We start from the raw sequence: 15580 nt of genomic DNA on the forward strand, positions 1-15580 counted from the left end.
TGTCTCTATCTTTGTGTGACTGTTGCAGCTGTAATCAGAGACAGGTAATAGCAATAAAATTTCCGAGGTTACTAATGTGCATTTTCTAGCACGAGGTAGCTGGTGTCTCGCTGAAGCCTAGTCCATCATGTGAAAGTACTTTAAAACTTAATCTGTATCCGAAAAGAATTGTTTTAAAAATAGTCCTGATACTGGCTGCATCTTTAGTCTTATTTTGATGCCGATGACTCATCTGGTGGGGAACTAAGAACACATGCATTGCTTGTCAGTGAAAAAGACCTGGAATATTCTTCAAATTGAAACTGTAAATCCGGTGCCTCATTTCTTATTTTTCAAGAGATAAAGGGTTTTCTCTTTGACCAGTACAGCAAGGTCTTTCAGGGATCTTTAAAAGTATTTTCCACGATTGTGTTTTCCATATTGTAGGCAGTAGACTGCTTTTCCTAACGTCCAAAGGTGTAGGAGTTCTTTTGCACTGCGTGTTGTACGCAGTGCACCGGGGTCCTAAAAAGGGCCAGGGCTTTGCTGCACCCTGTGAAATAATATTGTGAACTAATAATCTCTGCTCTGTTTGTCAGACAGTCTTGGCACAGGAGGAAATGAAACAATGACAGGGAAAGAAGCCGGGATGGTCAAAGGGGCAGTCATCCCGATTTGCTTCCTGCTGTGCTTGGCTTGCTTATTAGCCATGCGAATAACTAACTACTCGTGGCTAAAGGAGCCTGCGCTAGCGAGGAGCTTGTTTTTTCTTCATAATGTCTTAATTTGTCAGTTAGTGAAGCTGAATCCTCTCGCTTGCAGCGATGCTCATTGAGGAGCTCCAATGCCCTGGACGGCTGAAGACCCTTAAAAAATTGAAAGGAAAGCGACTGAACAAACTCCAGCCTCTGCCGCAGACTTTACGGCTGCTTGGGATTTTACAATTAGACGACAACCACCGCGTCAGCAAAGCAGCCACATCCTGCCTCTCCCGTGCAGCGGCAAACAAGAACTTTAGGGAAAAGGTAAAGACCAGAGTTCTTACTGGCTTTTTTGAATAGACGGTGAAATACACGGAACTTGTTTTATCCTAAAATAGCACTATTGTCTTCTCCACACTTCATTAATCTATCAATTCAAACCTAAACTACATCAGTATTCAAGTGCGTTGTCTATGTCTTTTATTCAGTTTCAGATGGGTAAAACTGTGCTTATGGCAGTCTGAATTTGAGTGCTTGATTATGCTTATAAACCTTATTAAGTTTATAAAGCCTTTCCTCTCTTCTTTTTATCTTTTTCATTCAGGCCCTCTTTTTTTACACTGATGTTTTAGCTGACTGCGATGCAAGGCTTCAGCAAGCTGCATGTTTGGCTCTTAAAAACCTCAGAGTAAGTATTTGCTGTGTGTGTCTGGCTCTTTTTTTTTTTTTTTTTTATTTTTTTAATTAAAGCTGGTAGGGTTACTTTTTCAGCTTCCTTTTTCCAAACTTTGGAATACTATTGATGTTATTACTCAAAAGGCAGCAGGCAGAGGGAGCTGCAGGCACCTTGGAGTGTCTCCGTGTGCTCTGGCAGGCGGTCCCACGGCAGAGAGGATGTGTCTTTGAACTTCTGCGGCATCGTTGGTGGTGAAGGACAGCAGGCGCCGTCTGACTCGGGGACATCTAGCGTGCAGAAATATGAGCGATAGTCAGCTACATATGGAGGCAGTTCTAAAGCTTTAACTATAGAAATTTAAAGTTACATCAGTTCTTTTAACGATAGCTCATTACAGTCAGAAAATAAAAGTAATATCTGCATTGCTCTTTTAAGAAACTATCAGAACAGCTTTCAAGCTTTCCAACAGCCACAAGCCAGTAGTTGGTTTGCACACAAGGGGTTATTGTACGGTTTCTGCAAACCTGTCAGATTTGCAAACCGACTGTTGCCCTTGAACAAGCTGCATTAAGTCTTTCAGTGGAAGTCCTGATTAGTTTATGCTAATCCAATGGCACTGCAGCAGTGACCTGTACCCTAGCACTGCTACACTTCTTCACGCCCTAAACCAGGACAGAAGGTAGCAGAGGTGAGGTCACGCTCAGAAAAATTAACTGCAAGCTGACACATTGAGGGAGAAAAGAAAGGTCACAGTAGAATTCAGGTGGAAGAAGGGATGGGAGGAAGTATGTATGTGTCCACCTTGCAAAAAATGTTCATGAAAATACTCGCTGACAAGCTACTGTTGCAAACTTTTCTTCTCAAACAGGGTGTTGAGAGTATTGAGCAGGTTGCCCAGCTGTGCCAATCTGAAACAGAGGAAGTCAGGAACGCAGCCAGGGAAACAATGCTGTCCTTTGGTAAGTCCTTCGTACAACTGTAACACGGAGGTTCTGAAAAAGTAATGTGAAATAGTGGAGAACGAGAACAGGCCTGAAGTTCAGCCTGAACACATCTAGGACAGTGGAAATACTTTGTAAGCAGCTATTTCACACCATTAAGATAAACTTTGTCTCGTGTGTAACAACCAAAGCTCCCATTAAAGTCTGTAGATCCAGACCAAGGAGATTCCTGTAGGATAAAGTGCTTTAAGAAGCGCTGGACTTTTTTACGAGGTATCAGCGCTTTCAGTACTTACCTGCCAGTGCTGATGGAATACTTCTTAGTCATAGCGCTGGCATCGGGAGTCTTCTCCTCTAGATTTCGTAAAAAGGACGTTGGAACCTGACAGATCCCAGTAACACCTCTTCTAGTGCTGAGATTAGCTAAATCGATTTAAAGATATATGTAAGAACAACAAGAGACTTCTTGGGTCTGGTAATCTTTTCTAGCCACCTGCAACCTGACTAACTCTAATTTTGGTGTTCCTATTCTTCTTCAAATGGTTCCACTCTGAATACCAGAGAGGAAAGAGGATGAACAGAATGGATTTATACTGGTTAATTACTTGTTGCTTCACCTGAATTCAGTAGATCTACAGTGGAGCTGACCTGCTAATGAAATGTCAGTGTTTCCAGTTTGCTACTGGCCAGTATTTGTACTTCTGCTGAGGGTGACGGGGAATGGCCTAGCTGAGTATCTGCAGTGCACAGCTGCTGTGGAGGATGCCCAGTTTATCTGGGAGACAGGAACTTCCTGGTCCTGATCTTCCTGAAAACACGTTGATTCATGCTTAGTTCTGGGGATCTCCAGCCTTGCCTCACAGAAACACTCAGACTCACGTGTATTCCAGAACAGGCTTTCCACCTGCGATGCTCCAACTCGTTACTCATGTGGAAATGTTCAGAGGAGGCCTGATTCTCCACGGTGGCTTCTAAGCAGTTTTTGGAAAACTATTAGAGATGCATTTGTCACTACTGAGAGTTCTTGTTAGTTCTGAACAAGGTCATAACAGAAATATTTCGGGAGTGTTACATTTCCAGGGTGTTTCTGTTTTCTCTTCCTCAGCATGGGATAGATTTCCTCTCTCTCCATAGGTGAAAAGGGACGGCAAGCCTTTGAGAAAATGGACCGAATTTGCTGTGAATTAAGAGAAACTGTACAACAAGAGGCTGAAATTGAAATCACCGTATTTTAGCAGTGGAATAGGAGGAGCTGAATCGTATTGTCCTCACAGCTACACATGGGTACCCGAGGATTTTGTTTTGTTCTTTATCAGTGTCTGGTTTACTTATGCCCTGCTCTATAGATGCTGCACCCTGACAGAGTACAGGTTTATTTCCAAAGGGGGGACAGTTTGTCGTCTACACAAAGTAGACTGGAATACATTTTCTCGCTGTCTCTTAGCACGTGATGAGATACCAAGTGCTGGATGAACAAAAGCTGGGGTCCCTTAAATATGGACCCAGATTGCCCCTCGAGTTAAAACCCCTGCTCAAACTGTAAGTCAGATATAATCTGTTCTCCCATAAAGTATTTTATGAAGTTGGCAATTCCTCAAGGAGGAGAGAAACAATCGCTCTCTAACAGTCCACCTAGAAACCAGCCGGCAGCAGATCATTTACGTCAACTGTCGTATGCATCAGAAAAAAAAAAAATATCTAGCGGCATTGCTTGGTGGTTTCCTTTTCTTGTACAACTCACTTGCGGGAGGAAAGCTTGTTGCTTCAAAGGCCACTTTCCTCATAATCACAGCAACTTCGGGCAGGTTCACATGAGGACTGACAGGGATACGTACTGAGCGTAAATCCTGAGCAGTTTACAGCAGGAAGGTACATATTGTACTTGCCATGTGCAGGCTTTTATAAGTTGGTTTGGTTTTTTTGTTTTTTCTTAAAATTTGTTAATTTAGTCATAGGTCAAGACTTATCATCATCATACACCCCTTGTCAGGCTCCTTACTCACTCAACACTTAGTTAACGTAGTGAAGGGTAGCCACAAAGAGAAGCCCGGCTTCAGGTAAAATACTTGAAAGGGTTGGGCTTGTGTGTATATATTTTTTTATATATATATATATATATTACTTTTCTATTCAGTATTTATTTGTTGGATTTCATACTGTTTTCTTAAATTCTAATAAAACATTTGAGACAAGTTCCTGCAGGTGCTTCATACAGGACCACAGAACAATCAGGGCTGGAAGGGCCCGGTGGAGACCACCCAGCCCAGCCCCCTGCTAAAGCATCCATCACATCCAGGTGGGTCTGGAATGTCTCCAGAGAAGGAGACTGCACAGCCTCTCTGGGCAGCCTGTCCCGCTGCTGCGTCACCCTCAGAGTAAAGAAGTTTTTCCCCATAGTCCGATCGAACTCCCTGTGTTGCAGTTGGTGCCACTGCCCCTTGTCCTGTCTGTGCTTGTAGCCCTGCGGCAGGTGTAAGGCAACAACCCCCCGCGGGGGATGAAGCTGCTGCCTGACACGCAGCTCCGGGACACGCGCTGCTGGGGATTCTGGCTGGGAAAGGGCCGGGCTCGTACCGCTGGCGCCGGCTGAGCTACTGTTCTCTGCATTCCCTTGGGAAACGCGCCGCGTGCTCATACCGTTGGTCCTCACGAATGAGCTTGGAGCAGCAGGACCACGGCGGTTGGGTCACGCCGTTCTACAGCAAAAAAACCAGTGATGGGCTGCTTCTGTGTGCTATAACTCTGCTTTTAGTTTACAGATTTCTTTAAAAGCAGGGGGGAAAAGTTCTGCTTTGGTAAATTCTCTACTTCCCCAGGCCTCTCTCCCCTGCTCTTCCGCTTCGCTGGCAGGCAGGAAGGGAAACAGCTGGTGGCTGGTAAGGGACAGGGCAGCCCAGTCAGCTTGTGGCCCGAGCTGGGCTTTAAAGCCCTGCAGCACGGTGCTGGTGGTTTCTGAAAACTCACCGCAGCTGTTTTAATAACCACTTTCTGGAACCACTGAAAATTCTCTTTCCGAGCACCTCTCCTCCATGCGTTGCTTTCCGTAAAAACAGAAACAAGAAGGTCAGTACTTCAGTCCAAGCCCTGTGGAAACGTGATGGCCGCGGCTGCTGCACCGAACAGGTAACGCTACCGCATCCCCACCACAGGCAGCTTCATGCTAAGGCACAGCTGAAACCCACTTGCAAAAAACCATTCGTGCTGGAGTGTTCCTGCCCCTTTCATCTACTGCTCTGACTCCTGGGCCAAGGTAGTTACCTTTTAGTGAAGTTACGTTTAAAGTGAAAGACCAGAGGAGGGAGATCTTACGTGCCGGGGAGAGAGACACGGGACACTCATTTCGCTTTTCTTTTACTGCAGCTCTGACCTATGAGTAAGTTCTTACAGCAACACTTAAATCTTTCCTCTACAACCCCCACCAACTATCCTGCTAGCCCCGATCTGCAGCGCGGTCCGGAGCAGGAGCCAGCGGCTCTAGCCCTGCAAAGACGGGAAGCAGTGAGACTCTCATGTATGTTCTTTAAAAAAAGAATTTTATTGTTACAACTAAAATGAGAACTGAAAACTTGTATGGGAAATTGAAAAACTGTACAATTTTACTATAACCTGTGAGGTCTTTGTAGCGGCTTACACAAAAGACAAGAAATACCTGAAAATGTATTATACCAAAACATTTACCTTTTTTGTTTTTTTATATTTTTTTTTTAAAAAAAGTTTATTCTATGGCAATCTGTAAAAAAGAAAGACCTGATGAGTAAATATTTGCTTAAGGCATATAGCAGAGCAGCTCACTAACTTTCTAACAAGTTTAACATGGATGTTTGTCCATTTTCCAAGAACAGGTTAACCAATACACCCACTTTGAAACGCTACTGTATATACACACCCAAACTACTACATACATATACAGGACATCAAAACAAAAATGTTTACAGTTCAGTATCCTAAGCCTTATACACACCTCGCTGGGCTTGGGGGATATTCCACTGTCTATCCCCGGCCAGTGTACGTTCGGGATTTGTAACAGGTTAAAGAACTAGCAAAACACGTGGGCGGAAAGGGGGATGTTCAAAACGTTTTTATCATCTGCAGAAGCTTTCTCCTGTTAGAATAATTTGCAAGTGAATTCTGGATGCAAAGGAAGGATGCTTTGTTTTCCCGTCGGGTTGAAACTCTAAAATATTCTCTTGGTAACAGCACAGAGGTGGGTTTTGTTGCTTTGTTTTCGCACGGGCCACCACTTCAGGAGCCTGCGCTTCTGCAGGTCAAAGCGGCTACCGAGCCCTGGCAGCAGGGGCTTCCCCCGCCTCCTGCCGCACAGCTCTGCGGGCAGAGCACACCCCGAAATCCGTGAGCTACTGCTTGCCTCAAGCGACCAGAGGTGAGGTGTGGATAGGGCTTACTAAACTCTCTGGAATGTCTGTACTATACTTACTCAGCTGAAATGAACCATGCTAAACAACCGGGTTACACCGAGTACGCAGAAAGTCAATAGGAAGTCATGCCAAGTATTAGGCGAGTACATGTTATCTGATAAACACCTAATCAGTCTATCGCTGAACGCAGATACTTTCAGCAACACCCTTTGAACCACAGCCACTTAATGATCAGTTCATGCAAATATAATTTGGGCACATCAGTAAGCAGAAATATAAGTTCTTTCACCTTTCAAGCACGTGGTATTTAATCAGGACACTAGAAGACTTTACATGCAATTTCATACAAACGGGGTACAAATGTTGCCTTCGAAGAAGATTCTACCGGATGTCGGAGAGAATAGTGGGGACAAAGCAATCACATAATGTATCTTAAATACACAGATGAGCTGTTATATATTACCATTTTCTATACGCATTTTTCATGTTTCCAATAATATAACTAAGTATTGACTGATTACAACATTCCTCCTTTCAAGTACTGGTCTGAGCAACAGTCTCACAGGTAAAGGATTGACTCCCAGTACTACCTGAGGATTTATTATTGTACTTTTGAGAAGCCCTTGATGCAAGCTTAACAAAACACAAAATAGAAATAACTCCCGCCCCGCCCCCCTGCCCCCCCATTCACCAACTTACTCACTGAAGGAAAAGAGCTACACCTAGAGCCAGCTTTGCAAAAATAAATATGGAGTGGAGAGCGACTTACGTAGGATATTCCATAGCGATGTTTGCACTGAGAATGGTGGTTAAGTGCTATAAATCTAAGAAGACTTTAAAAATAAAAAAAAGAACAGAGTAGTAACACTGTTGCAAATCAGCTGTCATGGTTTACTGTCCGTCACTACGGCTTGGCTGTAGCGAGTTCACTCCTGTCCTCTGTGCCATGACATGAGCAAAAACTTTTTGCTGTTACTGCTTAAGCCATAATAATTTGGTACTAACAAGAGGACCAGCATTGCCTACGCCCATTTCGCGCAATGCCGGCTTCCAGTCACAGTTCTACCAATGCACCCAAATCCTTATTTACAAGCACTTTACATTAATTCAAGTCCTGGGCCTGCGGCACAGACCCGCCAACTGAGCAAAGCGACGCAGACGCAGCGCAGCCCCAACCCACCCGCCTCGCTGGGCTTACGCCGGGGTAGCAACACCCCCGTCCGCAGAGGCGCAAGGCTCACCCCCTCGCACCGCCACGCGCGCTCATCACCGAAGAGCACATCTTCGAGCCAAACTAAAGCCAGTATTTAAAATCCTTGCTTTAAAAAAAGCAGAACACTCGAACGCTTGCACCATAAGCCAACCGATACGTTCACAGACCAATATGTCTTCTGTCGAACTTTTTACGTCTTAAGGAAGCTGCCACAGCATTAATTGCTCTGGATTTATTGAAATGCTTTCCTGTTCATCGCCTGCAATGCCTCCGAGTACGTTACCTCCCCGGCCCTTGCAGGAAGCACGCTGTTCCTTATGGAGCAGATGTAGAGTGAAACTGCATTTTACATTCCAAATGATGAGGTTTAAGAACTGGTCCTTCTAAATGCCAACTGCGCAGCTGCAAAATGCTGGTGGACATGTTTTGGTTGAATTTCCCCTTCCAGTTTCCCTCATGTCAACCTCTCCTAACCCAGAATATAAAAGTAAAAATAACTTTACAAAGGATGGTGCAATGTAAATAGGCATATGTGCAAGTAGAGTGCAACAAAAGTCAATGAGGAGATACATTTACTAAAAAAAAAAAAAAAAAAAAAAAAATAGTAAGAAAAGGGGAAAAAAAACAAACCAAAAAAGAGCTTGACATGTTGGGATACCCTGAGCAAACGCAGAAGCCTGTTTCTATAAACACATGTAAAACAATAAGCTCTTTAAGAACAGTTATGCCAAGATTAAATATATCAATACCACAGGCACTGCCCACAACTCAGTCTTTAATGATGAAGCAAGTTAAAAAAAAAAACCAAACCAAAACAAAAACCCAACCACAAACACCCAGCCCCCAACACCCTCCCCTTCCAAAAAGTTTACATTCTTCAGGTATGTGGGTTTCTTTTTTGTTTTTTGGGAACTCGTCAATATAAGTCATGTTATTTGGTTATAACACTTGGAGAGTACAAGCAAGTTTCACTTGTGCCTAGTTTTTCTGAAACACAAAAGAAAAAGAACTGGCTTTTTAAAAAAGGCTAAAAACAACAATGTGTTGCAATTCTATTATTCAGTTTAAAAAAAAAAAAAAAAAGAAAAAAAACCAACCCCAGACTATTTGGCATTTTCTCTGCTTACTCCTGAATATTTTAAGGCCCTGAGATTAGAATATTATGTTCTTGGGACCACAGGGCTAGATAAAACCCTAGTGCATCAATTCTCTCTTGAAGCCCTACCCAAAGTTCTGGCCTTTCAACCTAAGATCTACCTCCACTGAGAGGAGGCTCACGTGCCCCAGTTAGCTCGCTTTCAGAGAAGCTTATTACAAACCGATCAAATCGTTGGTGTTTCCTGCAGGGTCGATCTTGTTGGCACGTCCATCAATGAAAACACACCCTGTAACAGAGATAAGCTCCGGCTGTGAGGAAAGTGAACATGCAAATATTCACTAGAAATGGCTTCCAAGTTGTCATCATGTTCTCATCATCCTCTTCGGAGTTTTCAGACTTCATCGACTCTTCTTTGTGGGGCGAGAGACGCAGGTTTTCACCAACAGTTCTCCTCCGAATTTCAGTGTCTTGACTAGTGCTTCAGGGCAAAGAAATAAATATTCAATACTGGATTCTCCATGTAGGAGAGAAGCCGTGCAGGCTCTGCAAGAGCACGGCCTCACCCACTGACCACCACAAAGCTGGAAAGCTCTCGCTATCAGGAGCTGTAGCAAATGACAAACCAAAGCCTATCGCTAATTATTACAGTTTTGGCTATTAGATTACAGGTTTAGAAGAGTACTTCTCATCAAAAGCCATGCTCGGGAGTATTTTGTACCCTTTAAAGAATAAGCTGACTTCGTTTTAAACACCACCTGCTTCCACTGCTCATCACGGATCTGCCACCTACACTGAGACAGGCAGTGAACCAGCACAGACCAAACCTACGTCCAGGTCAGGAGAACATCACGGTGCAAAAATCAAGCTCGCGCTCAGCGATGGAGCTGTGGTTGCTTGTGCAGCCATAACTTCGGAAGAGCGGCCAAATACATTGCAATAGCTTTTAATGACGGAACCGAAGCTCTCCTCACCTTTCATACTCTTTTTAAGACGGTTTTGTTTCTAGATACTAGGCCTCCCTCCCGTCGGCAGTACGCCAACACCCAAAGAGGCTTCTTAACTGGCAGGAACTTTTCTATCGACTGTGCTTCTTCCGGCTGAATTTAGAAAGCAGAGCAGCATCGTGCTGTGAGACCAGCGAGGCGGTAACCAGCACGGAGATGCTTTGCAGGGGGATTTGCTTGACACCTGCTGACAGCTTAAGTACAGAAGAATTCAGGAATCTTCCACCCCAGGCACTAGAATATCTGGGCAGGGAAATAAACATGCTTAAGACTTCTTCTTCCCTCATCTCTGCCAGCACCATGTCCATTTCCTACCCCTCTGTTTCCTCCAGCCTCACACCATCCCTCATCCTTTCACATGAGGCTGCTTCTCTCTATTCCTTTCCCCTCCTGCTCAGCAAGTTTCACCTTGTCCCCTTCTAGACTCACTGTTCCAGACACGAGGATGTGAGCAATTATCACAAAGGAGGTCTGATCCTGCAGCAACAGTACCGGTACAGAATGAGGGAGCTCAGGATGCAAACCCTGGCCCTTCCTAGTATGCCTGAGACATCGCATCATGTAGGATTTAACTTCAGCAAGGTAAAAGATACGTGTCTAGTCCAAGCCAGCCTCTACAATCAATGCAGACAGACAGGCAGTTCCAGAGGATGACTCAACTCTAACCTCAGGCAAGGGACTATAGTAAATGAAATTAATCTGAGCTCTTTAGAGCTGGACATGTCTTACGTTCATTCACACTAAACTGTGTAAAGTATTTCCAAGAAATCATTTGTTCACTGAGAAATTCAGATTTATACAGCTAATGAGACGACACAAGACACCAGCTTGAAATCCTTACTCTTCATTAGGTGTGGAAAGCATTAACTGGCATCTCACACCCCAGGCGAATGTTCTGGTAACAGAACTATGTTGTCACCAAGGGAAGAAAGAGGGAGGTGCTATCATTGCAATATTTCCTTCTTCTGTAGCTAAGCCTCCATCCTGTCTATTCCTATTTCCAAAATTATTATTTTTTTTTTTTCAGTAAAGATGTTTGGAATTTGAGTATTTTACTTCCAGAATCTCTCCGATGAATTAAGAAAAATCCTGATCAAAACACCACTTCACCTTGAGCAGGGAAACACTTGTATTTTATCTTCTTGCCTCCAGCAGAACTGGGAGGGAGGCAACAGGTTCAGCTCACGGTCTCATCCTCTCTGCCTCGGGAAATTAAGAGGTTTATTTTGAAGAGAGGCTACTGGAAACACATCTCACTAATGTCCAGTTCCCAGAGCCACACACTCGCCCACTGGTTCAGCTAAATGAAATACATCAAGCCTGTCAGCTGCCTCTGTGCAAAGGCTCTGGTCCTGCGGACAATACTAAAACTTGATATTTTATCCCAGTATTCCAGTGGGAAGCTGAGTATGTCTTGCTAGGAGACCATCTAGTGGGGGAACATTAAACTTTCCCTTGATCATCCCTGGTGGGTGTAGGGGGTTTTATTTTTATCCTTTTAATTTTTTTTTTTTAATTTTTTTTTTTGTTCTGTGGGGCATTCACGCGGTATTCTGAATAAAACCAGCTGACACGCAGAGGGGCAGCATCACCATGGCATGCTGCTTTCAGGCAGCAACGTGGCACTGCCGGGTGAGGAGGGACACCTGGCAGGTACGCAGGCAGGATCCTCGGCCTCGCTGCGCTTCCGCCCCTCGCACACAGTGGTTTGCACACTGATCAGTCCCTACAGCTTGGCTTACAATGACAGGTAGGAAAGTTCTCCGTTCACGAGTCCCCTCTACTCCTTTCATCAGAAGAAGCTTTGCTTGCAATTAATTTCACATTTCCAAGTGTGGCTAAAGCTAGTCAGCTTAGTTTTCAGCTACATGACTAATACCTTAAAGTAGTGAAAGAGCTCCTCTGTAACTTATCATATGCTGCATGTAAATCAAGACTAAACCACTGCATTACTAAACCACCTCATTATGCTGTCACTTTCTTTTACACTAGCAGGGTCCCGCAAGAGGCCCTAGCTCGTGCGCGAAGTTAAACGAACATGAGCATAAGCCCTTTACTGAAAAGGTCTGGGGTTGGAACTACTGTTATACTACCTCAATCAAGGACGGTGCAGGCCCTTCTGTATGAAATGCCATCCATGAGCAAACGTCCTACACCCTCTCACCGCTGTAAGCCAACCGGCCGGTCTTCTTGGGACAGTTAAAAGGGGGAAACTAAATGAATTACCTGTCTGTAACCAGTGGCACAGATGAATGAGCTCTGCCATCTGGAACCATCTCTTCCACAGTGCTGACCGAACATCTAATCTCTTCCTCTACTACTTGATGTTTAGGAAAGAATTCCGTGTGTTCGTGCATCCTTCCATTATGCATTTCTGAGGTTCGCTTTGGCGGTCTGGGAGGCGGTGGGGTGTGTTCAGGTGGTGGGTCCAGGTCCTCATTGGAGAGCTCTTTCCACTGCTCCTTCAGGGAAGGAAAAGCCCGATTAAGCTTTTCTCCATTTCTTTTATGGAGTTTATCTCCTACTATAACTTTTAACTTTAACACAGCAGGGTCTTTATACTCCACCTTTTCATTTATTCTTAGAATGGCTGTTCGTTTGCATTGAAAAAAAGGGAAAGAAGAAAAGAGACACAAGCATTCCAAACCTAAGCTACATCCAGTACACAGAAGACAACAGCTAGAAATGCAAGGAATTTTAATCTTACTTCTGGAAAATTTAAATACTACAAAATAATATCTGTGCTGCTAGAGTTCTGCTTACAATAAAATAAACTGATAGGATTCAATCACAATACTTAAAACTTCTGGCACGCTAGAGAGAGAGTTTTTATTATCTGAAAGGAAAGACAAGGCCGATGCAGCCAGTCTACATCCCAGTTACAGCACTGGTAAGTACACCGGGCCACCTGCTACATACCACAGGGACTTTTTTGAAGGTTCTTGGATACAAAACTTTAGGTCATGACACTCTAAGTACCCCATAATATAAAAACATATTGAAGCTGAGGCAAGCACAGAATTTGAAATTCCTTTCTATTCTGTTCACCCCCCAGATCTGTTACAGTTACCGCAGAGCTGCGGCGCACTGCATTGGGCTGTGCAGTCAATAGCGCTCACTTGCACTGACGCGTCTCCCATAATGAATTTTGCCCCTTCAATAACAGCTAAGTAGGAGAAACGGAGCTGGTCTGCTGTCTGTATGAGTCCCATCCGGTACTTCCTCATTTCTAGGAGAACCTGTTTCACGTCCACAGAAGAAGGATCTTTCCGTTTGTCCATCTGAAGATAAAAGTTGAAACATGCTTTATGCTCTGATGAGATTCACTGCAACGACTCATTTGGTAGTAGGACCTTCAGACCACCCTCCATGTTACAGAATTAATAAAAAAATGATATCAGCAGCTATTTATCTGGTCTCTAATTTAAAGACAGAGGGCAAAATACACTAGGACTCCAATATGTTGTATGTTTTCCCCCTCTTTTTTGTTTTGAAAAATCTAATTAGGACATTTTAACCTAGGCCTGACATCTTCGTATTAATTGCTCTCACGCAGTGACAGGACAAAGCCAAGGGAACTCCAGTTTTATGTTAAAGTCAGGACAATTTCCTCCTGCCTACAGGCAAAGACGACTCTGTAAAAGGAGACACATTAGATTTATTTTGCATTGTTTCAGGACAGTTCATACTGTTACTTAGCAGACATGTAGTGGTTTTCTTCTTCACCAGGAGGGCAAAGCCTGTCTTTGCAAATCACTAAAAACTAGAGACTTTTCTTCCCCAGGCTCCAAATGGCCAGTTAAGAACAAGATCTGCCTTGGAATACACTCCCAAACCAGAATGTGAGTAAGATAATGGGACATAGCATGCAACAATACCTCCCAGAACATACCGCAGCTCTTTGTAAGCCTGCAACAAACCATTCCTCGAAGTAACTCTACAGAAATAGCGTATCACCTAGAACACGTAGTTCTTACCAGTAGAAGACATGTATCAACCAAACAAAAAGTTCCCGATCTCCCGATTCCTGCGCTGCAGTGCACCACGACGGGCCCGTGCTCAGGGTTAAGCGAGCCGGACTCTCTCACTTTGAACAGGAAATTGAGGAACGAAGCAGGTGACTCCGGGACGCCAAAGTCAGGCCACGTCGTATAATGAAAGTGCAGAATCTCTCTAGTTTCCTGTGTCTGTAAAACCAGTATTTAGGAAGCCTTTTAGCCTGGATGCGTGAGCCAGAAGTATTCAAACTGCAGTTGCCTACAACAGCGTTCTCATCAGCAAATGCAATTCCTGGTTCATTTGCCTAGCAAACAGTCCCTTAGATATTCAGACATAGAGCTTTAGACATCAGACGTTTTTACCTTTAGGTCAATTTAAGATTTGTGCCTTTGGAAAAAATTTAGCTTGAAAATAACTCTGACTTACATGGAATGGAAGCATGTGCCTGCTTGGCTTCGTATGCTACTCAGACTACCCCGCTTCCAGAACACCCTCAGAACAGCTGACTCGAATTCAAATGACAAACTTCCACCAGTCTGATGGAGCATTTATAGATGCAAGGCTAAGAAACTAATTACAAATAATTATCTCTTGCTGTGAATGTCTCCATTTGAGCAAAGGAAACTGGGTAAGTAAATTTACTTATTTATAACATGGTTTAGTTCTTTCAGTACAGTTCAAATGCTTGTATTGCCACAAGATAGCTGGCACTACTGCCTTCCAGTTTCTCGTGACAGAGTATCATTTAAAGATTTCTCAAAATGAAGTACCTCAAGTTATAGAAGCCCTTTATTCTTTCTGCAGACAAAGCCCTTCTGCTATCACAGCTGTTCCTTTACAGGTTTGTTCCAAACCTGAAAACATTCTTCCAAGACGACTGAACCACTGGTGCTCATACCCTCCCAGAACACCGAGCTACAGCCAAGCATGGCTATGGCAGACATCACCGTTAATACACACCACAAACTACATCAACTAAATTCTTACTCAGGCATAATTTAGGCAAATCCTTATCTGCTCTCTCACGTCTCCTAGCAGGATGAAGCATGCAAGATGCTAACAAAGGAGTGACGGAATAACCGGGTCTTCCAGCAGCGAGCAGTACCAGGACAGAACAGAACTCAGGCTAGCATGTCACTACACACACACCTCGCTCAGCACCGTCAAGCACCTCGGACACTGCCTTCAATGACCTGCATTCAGTGAAAGTTGATGGTCTTCTTCCTTAACCAGTCCCCACAAGATTAGCTTTCACCGCTTTAATACAGGGCAGTGTCAAAGAGTAAGTGGGAAACAGCACGTATACTTCCTTTTATATTGGTATTATGAACAAGAGGAAAGAAGAAAGTAGAAAAGCGGAAAGAAGAAAGTGATTTCTCTTAAAGCTAGTGGCCTGATCCTTGCACCAAGTTCCATACAGCTCATTGTAGGACCAGGGCTAAACATTCTTCCTTTCTGATGAAGGCTATCAATGCAAAACCTGAAGGTTTAAGCCAGAACTTAAAAATAAACCTTGGAACAAGACACAAGCCAACAGGTAGCTTAAGTGACAGGAAGAGCAATTATTTCAGCTATAACACAAAATCACCAGA

The 15580-nt window shown here is 43.9% G+C and overlaps 2 protein-coding genes and 1 long non-coding RNA gene across 8 annotated transcripts in view; 2 read left to right on the forward strand and 1 right to left on the reverse strand.

The window, feature by feature from the left end:
- RIPOR3 (RIPOR family member 3) overlaps positions 1 to 4260 on the forward strand; it is a 53974-nt gene extending 49714 nt beyond the window's left edge. For all 5 annotated transcript variants that reach the window (XM_037401594.1, XM_037401591.1, XM_037401592.1 and 2 more), the window contains 4 exons: positions 802 to 1004; positions 1285 to 1368; positions 2225 to 2315; positions 3432 to 4260. In XM_037401594.1, the coding sequence (XP_037257491.1) occupies positions 802 to 1004; positions 1285 to 1368; positions 2225 to 2315; positions 3432 to 3532 (479 nt within the window). In that variant the 3' untranslated portion in view covers positions 3533 to 4260. The remainder of the gene's footprint in view (positions 1 to 801; positions 1005 to 1284; positions 1369 to 2224; positions 2316 to 3431) is intronic.
- A 1549-nt stretch (positions 4261 to 5809) lies between these two features.
- The window catches only part of PTPN1 (protein tyrosine phosphatase non-receptor type 1), a 45940-nt gene continuing 36169 nt past the window's right edge, over positions 5810 to 15580 (reverse strand). For both annotated transcript variants that reach the window (XM_037401596.1, XM_037401597.1), the window contains 4 exons: positions 13967 to 14176; positions 13109 to 13270; positions 12216 to 12451; positions 5810 to 9463 (listed from right to left, as the gene is read on the reverse strand). In XM_037401596.1, coding sequence (XP_037257493.1) covers positions 9256 to 9463; positions 12216 to 12451; positions 13109 to 13270; positions 13967 to 14176 — 816 coding nt within the window. In that variant the 3' untranslated portion in view covers positions 5810 to 9255. The remainder of the gene's footprint in view (positions 9464 to 12215; positions 12452 to 13108; positions 13271 to 13966; positions 14177 to 15580) is intronic.
- On the forward strand, positions 14183 to 15359 carry LOC119154260. The gene is made up of 2 exons (XR_005106412.1): positions 14183 to 14616; positions 15024 to 15359. It is a non-coding gene; the product is annotated as an uncharacterized LOC119154260 (long non-coding RNA).

The sequence above is a fragment of the Falco rusticolus genome, chromosome 10, assembly GCF_015220075.1.
Source record: "Falco rusticolus isolate bFalRus1 chromosome 10, bFalRus1.pri, whole genome shotgun sequence".
NCBI lineage: Eukaryota > Metazoa > Chordata > Aves > Falconiformes > Falconidae > Falco > Falco rusticolus.